This window comes from Pelophylax lessonae (assembly GCF_965119305.1).
Source record: "Pelophylax lessonae genome assembly, chromosome: 4".
In the NCBI taxonomy this organism is placed as follows: Eukaryota; Metazoa; Chordata; class Amphibia; order Anura; family Ranidae; genus Pelophylax; species Pelophylax lessonae.
In genome coordinates, this window is record NC_138771.1 from 11,860,241 (window position 1) to 11,873,808 (window position 13,568).

At 43.7% G+C, this 13,568-nt stretch overlaps 1 protein-coding gene across 2 annotated transcripts in view; it reads right to left on the reverse strand.

Annotated features, from left to right (window-relative positions):
- The window catches only part of FRMD5 (FERM domain containing 5), a 244,657-nt gene that overhangs the window by 87,174 nt on the left and 143,915 nt on the right, over window positions 1–13,568 (reverse strand). For both annotated transcript variants that reach the window (XM_082253018.1, XM_082253017.1), the window contains exons 2-4: window positions 8,500–8,604; window positions 6,574–6,616; window positions 4,639–4,717 (exon numbers count right to left, since the gene is read on the reverse strand). In XM_082253018.1, the coding sequence (XP_082109144.1) occupies window positions 4,639–4,717; window positions 6,574–6,616; window positions 8,500–8,604 (227 nt within the window). The remainder of the gene's footprint in view (window positions 1–4,638; window positions 4,718–6,573; window positions 6,617–8,499; window positions 8,605–13,568) is intronic.

Below are 13,568 nucleotides of genomic sequence, written 5' to 3' on the forward strand. Positions count from 1 at the left end.
TCCAAAGCACTCTTATATCAAAGCAAATTTCCCCATAAGAAATCATGGAAACTCAGATGATTCGTTCCACAACCATTTATTCATAAGTCCTTCAGTTTATAGTCCATATAAAAAGATTATAGCATTGCGAGAGGTTATATAACCATAAAATGTCCATCCACAAATAGCCGCTTCCACAAGGGGATTAGAAGCAAAATCCAGCAGGAGCTACAGAGTATGAAAGAGAAGAGAGGCGCCTCTAAGTGTAGCAATATGGTTCCATTTAATGAAGGTACAACATTTAGCAACTCACATGGTTGATGAATAAAACAGGCAGATCTTAGTATGCAGGCATCCGGGGTAAAGCTGTCCACATAGACTATCTTCTGCACCGCCGGCTGCCAGTCTGTAATCCTGACCGGGAAGACCACCCTGCAGTAAAGCGATCTGAAAGCAAGGGGCAGCATGGAAGGGATGACGTAGATGGCGGTGCGGAGGATGGTCTATGTGGACAGCTTTAGCCTGGATGCCTGAATCCTTAGATGTGCCTGTTCCAATCATCAACCATCTGAGTTGCTAAAGTTTGTACCTTCATTAAATTTAACCATATTGCTAAACTTAGAGGTGACTCTCTTCTCTTTTCTACTCAGCTGTGACTTGAGGCTACTTGTATATCAAGACATCGCTTGTAAACCAAGACAAAATTTATTTGAAAATTTTGCTTGTCTTGCAAAGCGCTCTTAAACCAAGTTACTCTCAAACCAAGGTTTTACTGTATTAAATTTTTGTCATATATTTAGGCCAAAATGTATTTAGCTACATGTCTCTGAAAAAAAAATTCTCAATGAGCGTATTTTTAACCGCTTTAAGACCGGAAGATTTTACCCCCTTCCTGACAGGCTATATTTAGCGATTCGGCACTGCGTTACTTTAACGGACAATTGCGCGGTCATGCAACGCTGTACCAAAATTATATTTATGTCCTTTTTTCCCCCACAAATAGAGCTTTCTTTTGGTGGTATTTGATCACCTGTGCGATTTTTAAATTTTTGAAAAAAAGAGCGACAATTTTGAAAAAAAAACAAAACATATTTTTCACATTCTGCTATATAACATTCCCAAAGAAAATTTAAAAAATCAAAATGTTTTTATCATTTTTGGCCAATCTGTTTTCTGGTACATATTTTTGTTAAACAAAATCACAATAAGCGTATTTTGATTGGTTTGCGCAAAAGTTATCGCGTTTACTAACTACGGGAAAGATTTGTCATTTTTATTGTTTATTTTTTACTACAGTAATCAGTGCTATAAATATGCATTGTTACTGTAATAATGACCCTGGCAGTGAAGGGGTTAACTTTTTTGGCGAGGGAGGGGTTAAGTGTGTCCCTAGGGGCGTGCTTCTAACTGTGATTGGCTGTGGCTTGAGGTGTAGGAACAGTGAGCAACGGTCCTACATAGTAGAACCGTATGATCACTATTCTTACACAGGGGAGAATGACAGGCGGCTTGTTTACATTAGCCACCTGCCTTTCTCCCACTCTAACAGACGATCGCGAGTGACCGGCGGACATCGGGTCCGCCGGTCACTCGCGCGGGGGGTCTGTGACCGAGAGGGATCGCGCATCTGGCGGCGCGCGCTCGCTCCCCAGAGCCTCACAGGCTAGTGACGTACCCCTACGTCACTTTGCCTGTGAGAGGCTGACCGCCACAGTATATGTACTTGCGGCGGTCGGCAACTGGTTAATGTCTAAACTGCTGGCAACAAAAGTGAGTACACCCCATAAGTGGAAATGTCCACATTGGGCCCAATTAGCCATTTTCCCTACCCAGTGTCATGTGACTCGTTAGTGTTACAAGGTCTCAGGTGTGAATGGGGAGCAGTTGTGTTAAATTTGGTGTTATCGCTCTCACTCTCTCATACTGGTCACTGGAAGTTCAACATGGCACCTCATGGCAAAGAACTCTGAGGATCTGATAAATGTTTTAAAGATTTAGGAGGACCAAGTAGGCATATCTGAGGGTTTAGTTGAATGAAAAACCCATGATGCCACACAAACACTAAAATTAATTTTAATACACACAAACACAACTTATTACCTATTTTTTGATAAAATAAAAAAAAAAGATGGAGTTGTGTCAATTAAATAGATACCAAACATGCCAAGTCTAAAAACTGCACGCCCGTGAACTGCTGAAAAGCTACGGTACCCAAAAAATTGTCCATATGCAAAACTTTGAAGGCCTTTGCAGGTTTTCAATTTAGAGTTGACCATGAATGATGGCCCAAGGACTATTGCTCTTACTACAATGTTTGTGAAAAACCTCACGTGCAGCTCATTTGCTGTTTACATATATGTGCGTGTATAGGTGCTTCCCCAGCCACAGCAACCGGGGAATGGTGGCCCTGAAATCTTGTCACTTCCGGGTCTTTTCACTGGAGAGGGGATCAGAGAATGGATGTTCCTCAAGCTTCTCCCACTTGGCACCCTGAAAGAGTTTTCTTTGGTCCCAGGCTCCCTGAAGAAACTGGAAAGCCTTGAAACAATGGTGGACAGTGGTGGCTGGGGTTGGGTTGCGGCCCTTCCTATTACATTACGTTACAAGACATTGGCTGTCTCTACAGCTGCCTCAATCACTTTTTCTAAATGCTATCTGCTGCAGCCATGAGCTTGTTTTAACCATTTGAAATCCAGGCTGTTTTAAAACCAATGGTTACATTTACTTGCCAATTCCCTCTAGTGTTCTCTAGAATTGTTTCAATGTATCTCTTGTTCCCTTTGCTTCTCAGCTCCACCCAGTGGCCAAAATGTGGAATTTTACTACTACCCATAGTAAAATAACATTCGTTCAGAAGAGAAAATAAGATAAAGAATGTTTGTTTATTAAATATTTGCACAAAACAAATGTATATGTATTGTAGATTCACTGGATGGGTGGTTACAAGTGTTAAACAACTGGTGTACTAATGACAATAATTTGCCATAGTCATAGAGTTTATTTTTAATTTTTGCACTCATAGTTATGCTTATGTTGGCATATTAACCGCTTCCCGACCACACGCCGCCTTTTTACTGCAGCAGTGCGACCCTCCTGCGCGAACCGACGTAGACCTACGTTGGTTGCGTGCCTGCAGCTAGGGGGCGAGCACGCTCCCGCCCCCCACTCGGCAGCGGGGACTCTGATGCAAGGGGCAGGCAGCTCCGATTGCCGCCTGACACCCGTGATCGCTCCCCGCTGAGAGAGAAGAACGGTCGGATGTTGTAAACACAGCTGAACGTTCTTCTCCCTGGAATGATCATAGAGCTCCTGTGATCCTTCTATATAGGATCACAGGTCTCTATGGTCATTCCACAAGCCACGCCCCCCACAGTTAGAATCACTCCCCTAGGCTCACATTTAACCCCTTGATCACCCACAGTATTAACCCCATCCCTGCCAGTGTCATTAGTACAGTAACAGTGCATATTTTCAGCACTGATTACTGTAGTAATGTCACTGGTCCCCCCAAAAGTGTCAAAAATGTCAGTTAGGGGTCTGATCTGTCCGCCGCAATGTCGCAGTCCTGCTAAAAATCGCTGATCGCCGCCATTACTATTAAAAAAAAACCCCATTAACAATGATATAAATCTTTCCCGTAGTTAGTAGACACGATAACTTTTGCACAAACCAATCAAAATACGCTTATTGTGATTTTTTTTTTTTTTTTACCAAAAATTTGTAGCAGAAAACAAATTGGCCCAAAATGTTAAAAAATTTAGATTTTTAAATGTTTTTGGTGGGGAATGTTATATAGCAGAAAGTGAAAAATATTGTTTTGTTTTTTTTTTTCAGAATTGTCGCTCTTTTTTTGCTTATAGCGCAAAAAATAAAAATCGCACAGGTGATCAAATACCACCAAAAGAAATCTTTATTTGTGGGGAAAAAAATACATCAATTTTATTTGGGTACAGCGTCGCACGACCGTGCAATTGTCCGTTAAAATAACGCAGTGCCGAATCGCAAAATATGGCCTGGTCATTAAGGGGGAAAATCTTCCGGTCCAGAAGTGGTTAAAGAGGAATGTCAGGCATGCCCATGAATTTTCCTTTCCATATCCTTCTTACCTTTGATACTCCTTTATAGAGGATAAACATACTCAAAAGCCCAGCAAATCCTGTCCACTGCTACTCCGCTGCATGTCCTGTCCCCTGCCGCCATCTTGAATCACCCATAATTAGGAGCCAGCTGTCTCCTTCCCATTTTGACAAATATGAGGATGCACAGAACCCCAAAATGTGATTACCGCTTGATACAGCATCCCAGCAACCATGTATTTTAGCCTGTGACAGGTTTTGACAGGCTTCTGGCAGGGGGGGCTAGATGCCTCCTTCGGGCATCCAAAAACACCAGCTGAATCTGTGCCCCCCAGGTGCCCGAAAATGCCGGGATTTGATGCTGATGGGCCAAACCACTCGTGTGCCTATGGACTAAGTCTTGAAAATTATATTGTTCATATGCAGTCACAGCAATTATTTCTGCATTCATGTAACCATATACATCCCCAACACTACCATACAGAGAGGGGGGGGGGGTCACAGGCCTGGATAGCAGGAAATAATTAGGGGAGTCTTTGTTTCTCCCCCAACAACACATAAATATGTGACTATCAGCACTTACCTGGTGATTTCTTCTTTTAGAGCTGCTGGGTCTGGAGGATAGAACTTTACACGAAAGCACATGATGAATGGAGGGCGAGCTGGGCAAGAGAGGAAGGAAAGCTCAATACGGAGCAACCCGATATAACACAACAGGAATCTCTACATACAGTGCTCTGCTTTAACAATAAATTGGACCTACAATCAGATACATTTTTTTATGTTAAATGTATGCTGGGTTAGTAATGGGAAGGGCCTTATAGCTGGATTCCCATCAGAGTCCTCCTTACACCAAGAGATAGAGAGATACAAAGTAACATTGTTTATAAACATTATTCAGGCAGGTGATAGAGAGATACAAAGAAACATTGTTTATAAACATTGTTAAGGCAGGAGATAGAAAGATACAAAGTAACATTGTTTATAAATATTGTTCAAATGGGAGATAGAGAGATACAAACTAACATTGTTTATAAACACTGGGCAGACAGGAGAAAGAGAGATGCAATGTAACATTGTTTATAAATATTGATCAGACAGGAGACAGAGAGATACAATGTAACATTATTTATAAACACTGATCAGACAGGAGATAGAGAGATACAAATAAAAATTGTTTATAAACATTAATCAGGCAGGTGATAGAGAGATACAAAGAAACATTGTTTATAAACATTAATCAGGCGGATGAAAGAGAGATACAAAGAAACATTGTTTATAAACATTGTTCAGGCGGGAGATAGAGAGATACAAAGTAACATTGTTTATAAACATTGATCAGGCAGGTGATAGAGAGATACAAAGAAACATTGTTTATAAACATTGTTAAGGCGGGAGATAGAGAGATACAAAGAAACATTGTTTATAAACATTGTTAAGGCGGGAGATAGAGAGATACAAAGTAACATTGTTTGTATCTTACTATCTCCCATTTGATCAATATTTATAAAGAATGTTACTTTGTATCTCTCTATCTACCGCCTTAACAATGTTTATAAACAGTGTTTCTTTGTATCTCTCTATCACCTGCCTGATCAATGTTTATAAACAATGTTACATTGTATCTCTGTATCACCTGCCTGATCAATGTTTATAAACAATGTTACTTTGTATCTCTGTATCTCCTGTCTGATCAATGTTTATAAACAATGTTACTTTGTATCTCTCTATCTCCCGCCTTAACAATGTTTATAAACAATGTTTCTTTGTATCTCTCTATCTCCCATTTGATTAATATTTATAAACAATTTTACTTTGTATCTCCCGCCTTAACACTGTTTATAAACAGTGTTTCTTTTATCTCTCTATCACCTGTCTGATCAATGCTTATTAACAATGTTACATTGTATTTCTCTGTCTCCTGTCTGATCAATATTTATAAACAATGTTACATTGCATCTCTCTGTCTCCTGTCTGCCCAGTGTTTATAAACAATGTTACTTTGTATCTCTCCATCTCCCATTTGATCAATATTTATAAAGTAACATTGTTTATAAACATTGATCAGACAGGAGACAGAGAGATACAATGTAACATTGTTTATAAGCATTGATCAGACAGGTGATAGAGAGATAAAAGAAACACTGTTTATAAACAGTGTTAAGGCGGGAGATAGAGAGATAAAATAACATTGTTTATAAACATTGATCAGATGGGAGATAGATACATTGTTTATAAAAATTGATTGACGGGAGATAGATACAAAGTAACATTGTTTATAAACATTGATTGATGGGAGATACAAAGTAACATTGTTTATAAACATTGATTGATGGGAGATAGATACAAAGTAACGTTGTTTATAAACATTGATCAGAGATAACTGTTACTTTGTTTCATTCATCTGCAATAAAATAAATCAGAAAATCCAAATGTCTTTTCCTCTATGATCTTTGTGAAGTCACGGATGTGGCACTCACCACCTTATGAACTGTAATAGACATATATAGGAACTTACATCTCATTTGTTTGGCGATCCCTTTTGTAAACTCCAACCAGTGCTAAAAAAATTAAAAGAGAGAATAAAGTATGATGTAAATAAAAACAATGCAAGTACATTACATGCTTCTGTACTGTCTGGCACGCCACAATTATTTTAACATATTATTAGCACATTAAATCTGAATTTCATCTTAAATGCCATTTCACAAATTCCTATAACTATAAAAAAAGAATGAACATCAAAGAATCCCGTCCATTTAAAGTGTGCACTGGTGGACTTGCAGTATTTTTTTGATAATTTTAGTTCAGAAAAATCAGAAAACTGATAAACTCTACAACTCTGCTGCCCTCTACTGGCTGTGCTGTGGAATTAATGATGCTGGAGCTTGAACTGGGCAACTGCATTTCCCAAAATAGACGACAACTACCTTTAAATAGGAGCAACGGGGCTACATGTGTGGTGACAGGTGTGCTCTGGGTGTATTTGTAGTCACTGTATGCCAGCAAAACAAGTCAACGACTTTATAATATAATGCGGATGTTCCCATTCAGTTAGTGAGGGGAAAGATCCCTAGAAACGCTTCTTCCAAATACATACAGAGAAAAGGGGATTGCAATACAGAGACAACTTGCTGAGCTTAAAGTGATGTTGACCCTTGTTTCATTATTATTATTTATTTAGGCCGTGTTCCACATTTCCATTATATGATAGTTCTTTTTCTTTAAAATGATCTCTGTCCTTCTCCTGAGGCTGCTCTCCAAGATGATACCTACCAATTCCCCCACCTTACCCCACCCTTCTGCCTGTATGTGGGTGTCAGCTTAGCTAGACAGCTGCTCAGGAGACACATGTGCGTGTGTGCTCTTGGCCAGTGCTGTGTGCATCCACAGACACACACAGCACCAGGAAAGCTACGCTCCGCTTTCTCCTCCTCTCAACAATTGCTCCACTGCCCTCAGTACCCTCCTCTGCAACAGGGAGAAGCGGGCAAGTCTCACAAATTGCCCTGGTCCCAGAAGTACTGACACGTAGCTGCAGGTAAGGGTTTGAGGACAGAGGGCATAGGAAGTTACTGGGGCATTTCTACCTTAAAGTATATAAAACACACCAAGGGGCCAAATATACATTTTCAGTGCAATGAAATGATTCTTTCTGATCCCTTGAAGCAATCTGATGCTGATCTGCAGATCTGACTCTGACCCCCGCTTGCCTGCTGCCAGCACCACGTGATGCCTGGTACTCCTTCCTAAATATTGGATGTTCTGGATGCTGTTGCGGCTCAACTGCCCATGAACACCTTCAGCTATGACCAGATTTAATTCCTTCCTAACAAATGGACATTTTGTTCTTCTGTCTCTAACATTAGCTGTCACTGGAAACATGGGCTGACTACACGCCAGCATGGTGACATGGAAGCCATATGCATACTTTATGCAGCCATTGCTTCCTGTCCTCGGCTTTGTGCCGTTTTTACAGAATTACCAAGCTTTGAAAGTTTCCTTTGTCTCCATCGCTTGCCCGGTGCCACCCCAATGTGTGCTTCCACTGTACACGCAATGTACACACAGTACAAAGTATCACACACACACAATGTACATACACAGTATCACACACACAATGTACATACACAGTATCACACACACAATGTACATACAAAGTATCACACACACAATGTACATACAAAGTATCGCACATGCAATATACACACCATACAAGGTATCACACACACAATGTACATACAAAGTATCACACACAATGTACATACAAAGTATCACACATACAATATATACACCATACAAAGTATCACATAAGCAATGTACATACAAAGTATCACACATGCAATATACACATCATACAAAGTATCACACATGCAATATACACATCATACAAAGTATCACAAACTCCATGTACATACAAAGTATCACATACACACACACTCACCCTCTGCTTGTCGGGATCTACATAGCGGATTCCGAAGTAATCTTTCTCCAGTAGGTTCAGATGGTGGCACAGAAGGTCGAAGAGGTGCTGGCCTTTTGCATCTCTCTGTGAAAAGGAAAACACACGGATGATTAGAGGAGAGGACAGCACAGAGGAGAACGGCGGAGAGGGGAGAACGGCAGAAAGGAGAGGGTGGCAGAGAGGACAGCGGCAGAGAGGAGGACGGCAGCAGAGAGGAGGGCGGCGGCAGAGAGGAGGGCGGCGGCAGAGAGGAGGGCAGCGGCAGAGAGGAGGGCGGCGGCAGAGAGGAGGGCAGCGGCAGAGAGGAGGAAGGTGGCAGAGAGGAGGACAGCGGCAGAGAGGAGGACGGCGGCAGAGAAAAGGGCAGCAGAGCAGAGAGGGCAGCAGAGCAGAGAGGGCAGCGGAGGGGAGGACGGCAGAGAGGAAAGGGCGGCAAAGAAGAGGGCTGCAAAGAGGAGGACGGCAAAGGAAGGACCGTGGAGAGGAGAAAACAGCGGAAAGGAGAGGACGGTGGAGAGAAGGACGGCAGAACGGAGAGAATGGCAGAGAGAAGGATGGCAGAGAGGAAAGGACAGCGGAGATGAGAGAATGGTGGAGAGGACGGCGGAGAGGAGAGAAAAGCGTAGTGGAGGATGGCGGAGAGGAAAAGACGGTGGAGAGGAGAGGATGGCGGAGAGGAAAGAAGGGCGGAGAAGAGAGAAGGGCAGAGAGGAGGACTGCGGGAGGAAGGTGGCAGGGAGGAGAGAAGGGCCGAGAGGAGGACTGCGAAGAGGTGGGTGGCGGAGAGGAGAGGACAGCAGAGAGAAGGGAATGACGGAGAGGAGGACCAGCGGAGAGAAGCGTGGCAGAGAGGAGAGGACGGCAGGGAGGTGAGGATGGCAGAGAGGAGAGAACTGCATAGAGGAGGATGGTGGAGAAGAAAGGACAGCAAGGAGGAAAAGACGGCAGGAAGGAAAGGATGGTGGAGAGGAGAAGATGGTGGAGTGGATGGCGCAGAGGAGAGAAGGGCGGAGAGGAAGATGGTGGAGAGAAGGGTGGTGGAGAGGACGGTGTAGAGGAGAGGATAGCGGAGAGGAGGACGGCAGTGAGGAGAGAACAGCAGAGAGGAGAGGAAGGCGGAGAGGAGAGAACGGCAGAGAGAAAGGTGGAGAGGAGAGAATGGCAGAGAGGAGAGAAGGATGGCGGAGGATCAGGCATTTTATCAATGCAATAAAGACAGTAAATCTGTGCAGTGTGGACAGGAGGGAAGGCCGTGTATTCCGATTCTAGTTGTGAAGAACACAAATACTGCAATGTTACCTCTTATGAGCTTATAGGCCAAGCTGGTGATATCTGATTACATAGACAGGATATAAACCTGGGAGTGTATTTATTGTAGAGCTGCAAAACTGCATGAACATTCATTCTGTGTGAGTGCCGGCAAAATCCAATGTTACAAGGCAGACACCAATGATGGGGCACTATTCCTCCCACTGACACCAATGATGGGGCACTATTCCTCCCACCGATACCAATGATGGGGCACTTTTCCTCCCACTGACACCAATGATAGGGCACTATTCCTCCCACTACCACCAATGATGGGGCACTATTCCTCCTAATGACACCAATGATGGGGCACTATTCCTCCCACTAACACCAATGATGGGACACTATTCCTCCCACTGATACCAATGATGGGGCAACATTCCTCCCACTGACACCAATGATGGGGCACTTTTTCGGCGCACGTTTTCCTGACAATGACAACAGTAGGCCATATACACTATATTACCAAGTATTGGGACGCCTGCCTTTACCCACAAATGAGCTTTAATGGCATCCCAGTCTTAGTCCGTAGGGTTGAATATTGAGTTGGCCCACCCTTTGCAGCTATAACAGCTTCAACTCTTCTGGGAAGGCTGTCCACAAGGTTTAGGAGTGTGTCTATGGGATTGTTTGACCATTCTTCCAGAAACGCATTGGTGAGGTCAGGCAGTGATGTTGGATGAGAAGGCCTGGCTTGCAGTCTCCTCTCTAATTCATCCCAATGGTGTTCTATCGGGTTGAGGTGCAGGCCAGTCATGTTCCTCCACCCCAAACTCGCTTATCCATTTTATGGACCTTGCTTTCTGAGGAGGGAACAACCCTTTTCGGATCATAAATTCTCTGATAAGTTATATTGACTAACTTTGTTATCCTAAACCGGCTATCACTAAATGGCGGACTGCGGGCCGAAAGCAGACCGCAAGGCAATTCTACACAGATCGCGGCACTGCCACCTAGCAGCCTGGGTATCCTCTCCCGGCTGATAGCTTCCTTCTCCCGGCACTGCCCCGGGATTCGTCCGTAGCATGCAGAAGGCGCAGCATGCCTAGACAGAGGGCGGGACATCCGTTTCAAGTTAACAAGCCAGTGATTTATTGCTAGGATGCGGGGCAGTCCTAGCAACCAATCCCCTGCCTGCTAATATGAAAAGCATGTCTCACCCTCTGTCCGGACATGCCGTGCCTTCTATCTGCTGAGTAAGGTAGGATTGCAAACGTTGGAGGAGGATTACAGGGACGGAAGAGTGGCTGTAAAGGGGACCAGTATAAAAAAAAAGAGGGGTGCTGTAAAGGGGACTTTGACAAAAGGAGAGGGGGCGGGGGGCTGTGAAGGAGACTGAGAGGAAAGTAAGGGGCTGTAAAAAGGACACGGGTGCTAGGAGGGGGGCTGTGAAGGGGAATGGGATACAAAGAGGGGGGGCTGTGGAGGGGACTGGGATAAAAGGAGGGGGCTGTGAAGGGGACTGAGATGCAAGTAAGGGTGGGGGGCTGAGATGCAAGTTAAGGGGGGCTTTAGAGGGGACGGGGGTGCTAGAAGGAGGGCTGTGAAGAGAACTACAAGGAGGGGTGCTGTGGAGGGGACTGGGATAAAAGGAGGGGGCTGTGAAGGGGACTGAGATGCAAGTAAGGGGGGGGGGCTGAGATGTAAGTTAAGGGGGGGGGGGCTTTAAAGGGGACTGGGGTACTAGAAGGGGGGCTGTGAAGGAAACTGGGATGAAAGGAGGGGGGCTGTGAAGGGCACTGGGATACAAGGAAGGAGGCTGTCAAGGGGACTGGGATGCAAGTAAGGGGGGACTGAGATGCAAGAAAAGGAGTGTTGTGAAGGGGACTGAGGTGCAAGTAAGGGGGGGCTGTAAAGGAAAGTGAGGTGCAAGGAAGGGGGCTATGATATGGACTGGGGTGCAAGGAAGGGAGTCTGTGAAGGGGCTAAGATGCAAGTAAAGGAAGGGGGGACTGCATAGGGGACTGAGGTGCAAGAAAGAGGGGGCTGTGAAGGGGACTGAGCTGCAAGGAAGGGGGTGGCTGATGTAAAGGGTGTAGGTATCTGATGTAAGGTGGGGGTGCTGTGAAGAAGGACAGAGAACATTTAAGTAAAGTAAGCACTGTGATGTAAAGGGGGGCTGTGATGTAAAATGGGGGGACTTGGATGCAAAGGGGGGCTGTGATGTAAAGCAGGCACTGTAATGTAAAGAGGCTGTATTGTAAAGAGGGGCTTCATTGTAAAGGGATGCTCTGATGTAAAGGGGGTGCTGTATTGAAAGTGGGGTACGGAGATGTAATGGGACACTGTAATGTAAATGGGGGGCTGTACTGTAAAGGGGGGATCTGTGATGTAAAGCAGGGGTTCTGCAATGTAAAAGGGGCGCTGTTGTGTAAAGAGTGGGGGGGGGGGGGGCTGCGATGCAAGGGGAAGGAATGATGACACTGACATAAAAGGGGAAACTAATGTAATGGGGAGTGGCTGTAATGTGATGAAACCGGGTCATAGCACAAACATGAGAGTCGGACCTCTGCTGGATAAAAATTGTAACCACTTCTGGGCCTGGCTTTTAACTGACACTTGTTGTTTACAAGTTAAAATTTGTTTTTTTGCTAGAAATTTACTTAGAACCCCCAAACATTATATATTTTTTTAGCAGAAACCCTAGAGAATAAAATAGAGATCATTGAAATGTTTTTTATCACATCTTACAAACGCAATTTTTTTTGGAGAAAATACACTTTTTTGAATAAAAAAGAAAAGAAAAGAAAACAGTAAAGTAAGCCCAATTTTTTTCTATAATGTGAAAGAATGTTATGCTAAGTAAATAGATACCCAACATGTCATGCTTCAAAATTGCACACGCTCGTGGGATGGCAACAAACATTGGTACTTAAAAATCCCCATAGGCGACACTTTAAAAATTTCTACAGGTTACCAGTTTAAAGTTACAGAGAAGGTCTCAAATTATTGCTCTAGCTCTAACGATCGCGGCAATACCTCACATGTGTGGTTTGACACACCGTTTACATATGTGGGCGTGACTTGCATATGCGTTTGCTTCTGCGCGAGAGCTAACGGGGACGGGGCGCATTCATTTTTTATTTTTTTTATTTTATCTTTTATTTTTACACTGTTTTTAAAAAAAAAAAAAAAAAATTTGATCACTTTTATTCCTATTACAAGGAATGTAAACACCCCTTGTGTTAGAAATAAGCAGGACAGGTCCTCTTTAAAGTGGTTGTAATCCCACTTTGTTGACATTTACCTATAGGTGCTATAAATATCTCCTAAACATGTACCGTTTAGGATATATTTACAGTGCATGCAGCCAATGGCGTCATCGGCGCATGCGCTCTGAAAGAACGGCGGCTGCAGCGCGCATGCGCGGGAGTGATGTAATCGCGCCTCCGGCTAATCAGATGGCCGGAGGGCGCGAACAAGGAAACAGGGCGGCCTGTCACTGAGCGGACGGCACTGCGAGGACTTTGTTTCAGGGGAAGTATTTCATAATGAGCTAGTATGCGATGCATACTAGCTCATTATGCCTTTGTCTTTACAGGTTTGTTTTTTTTCCTTTTTTTTTTTTTAGGGTTTACTTCCTCTTTAATGTGAGATCTGGGGTCAAATAGACCTCACATCTCACATCTACACTAAAAGAAAAAAAAAAGTAATTTTTTTCATGATGAAAAAAATGGGCTCTTTAAATCCGTTCTTGGAAGCGAAGTATGGCGTCGCTCTGGTCCTCCAAGGCCATAGAG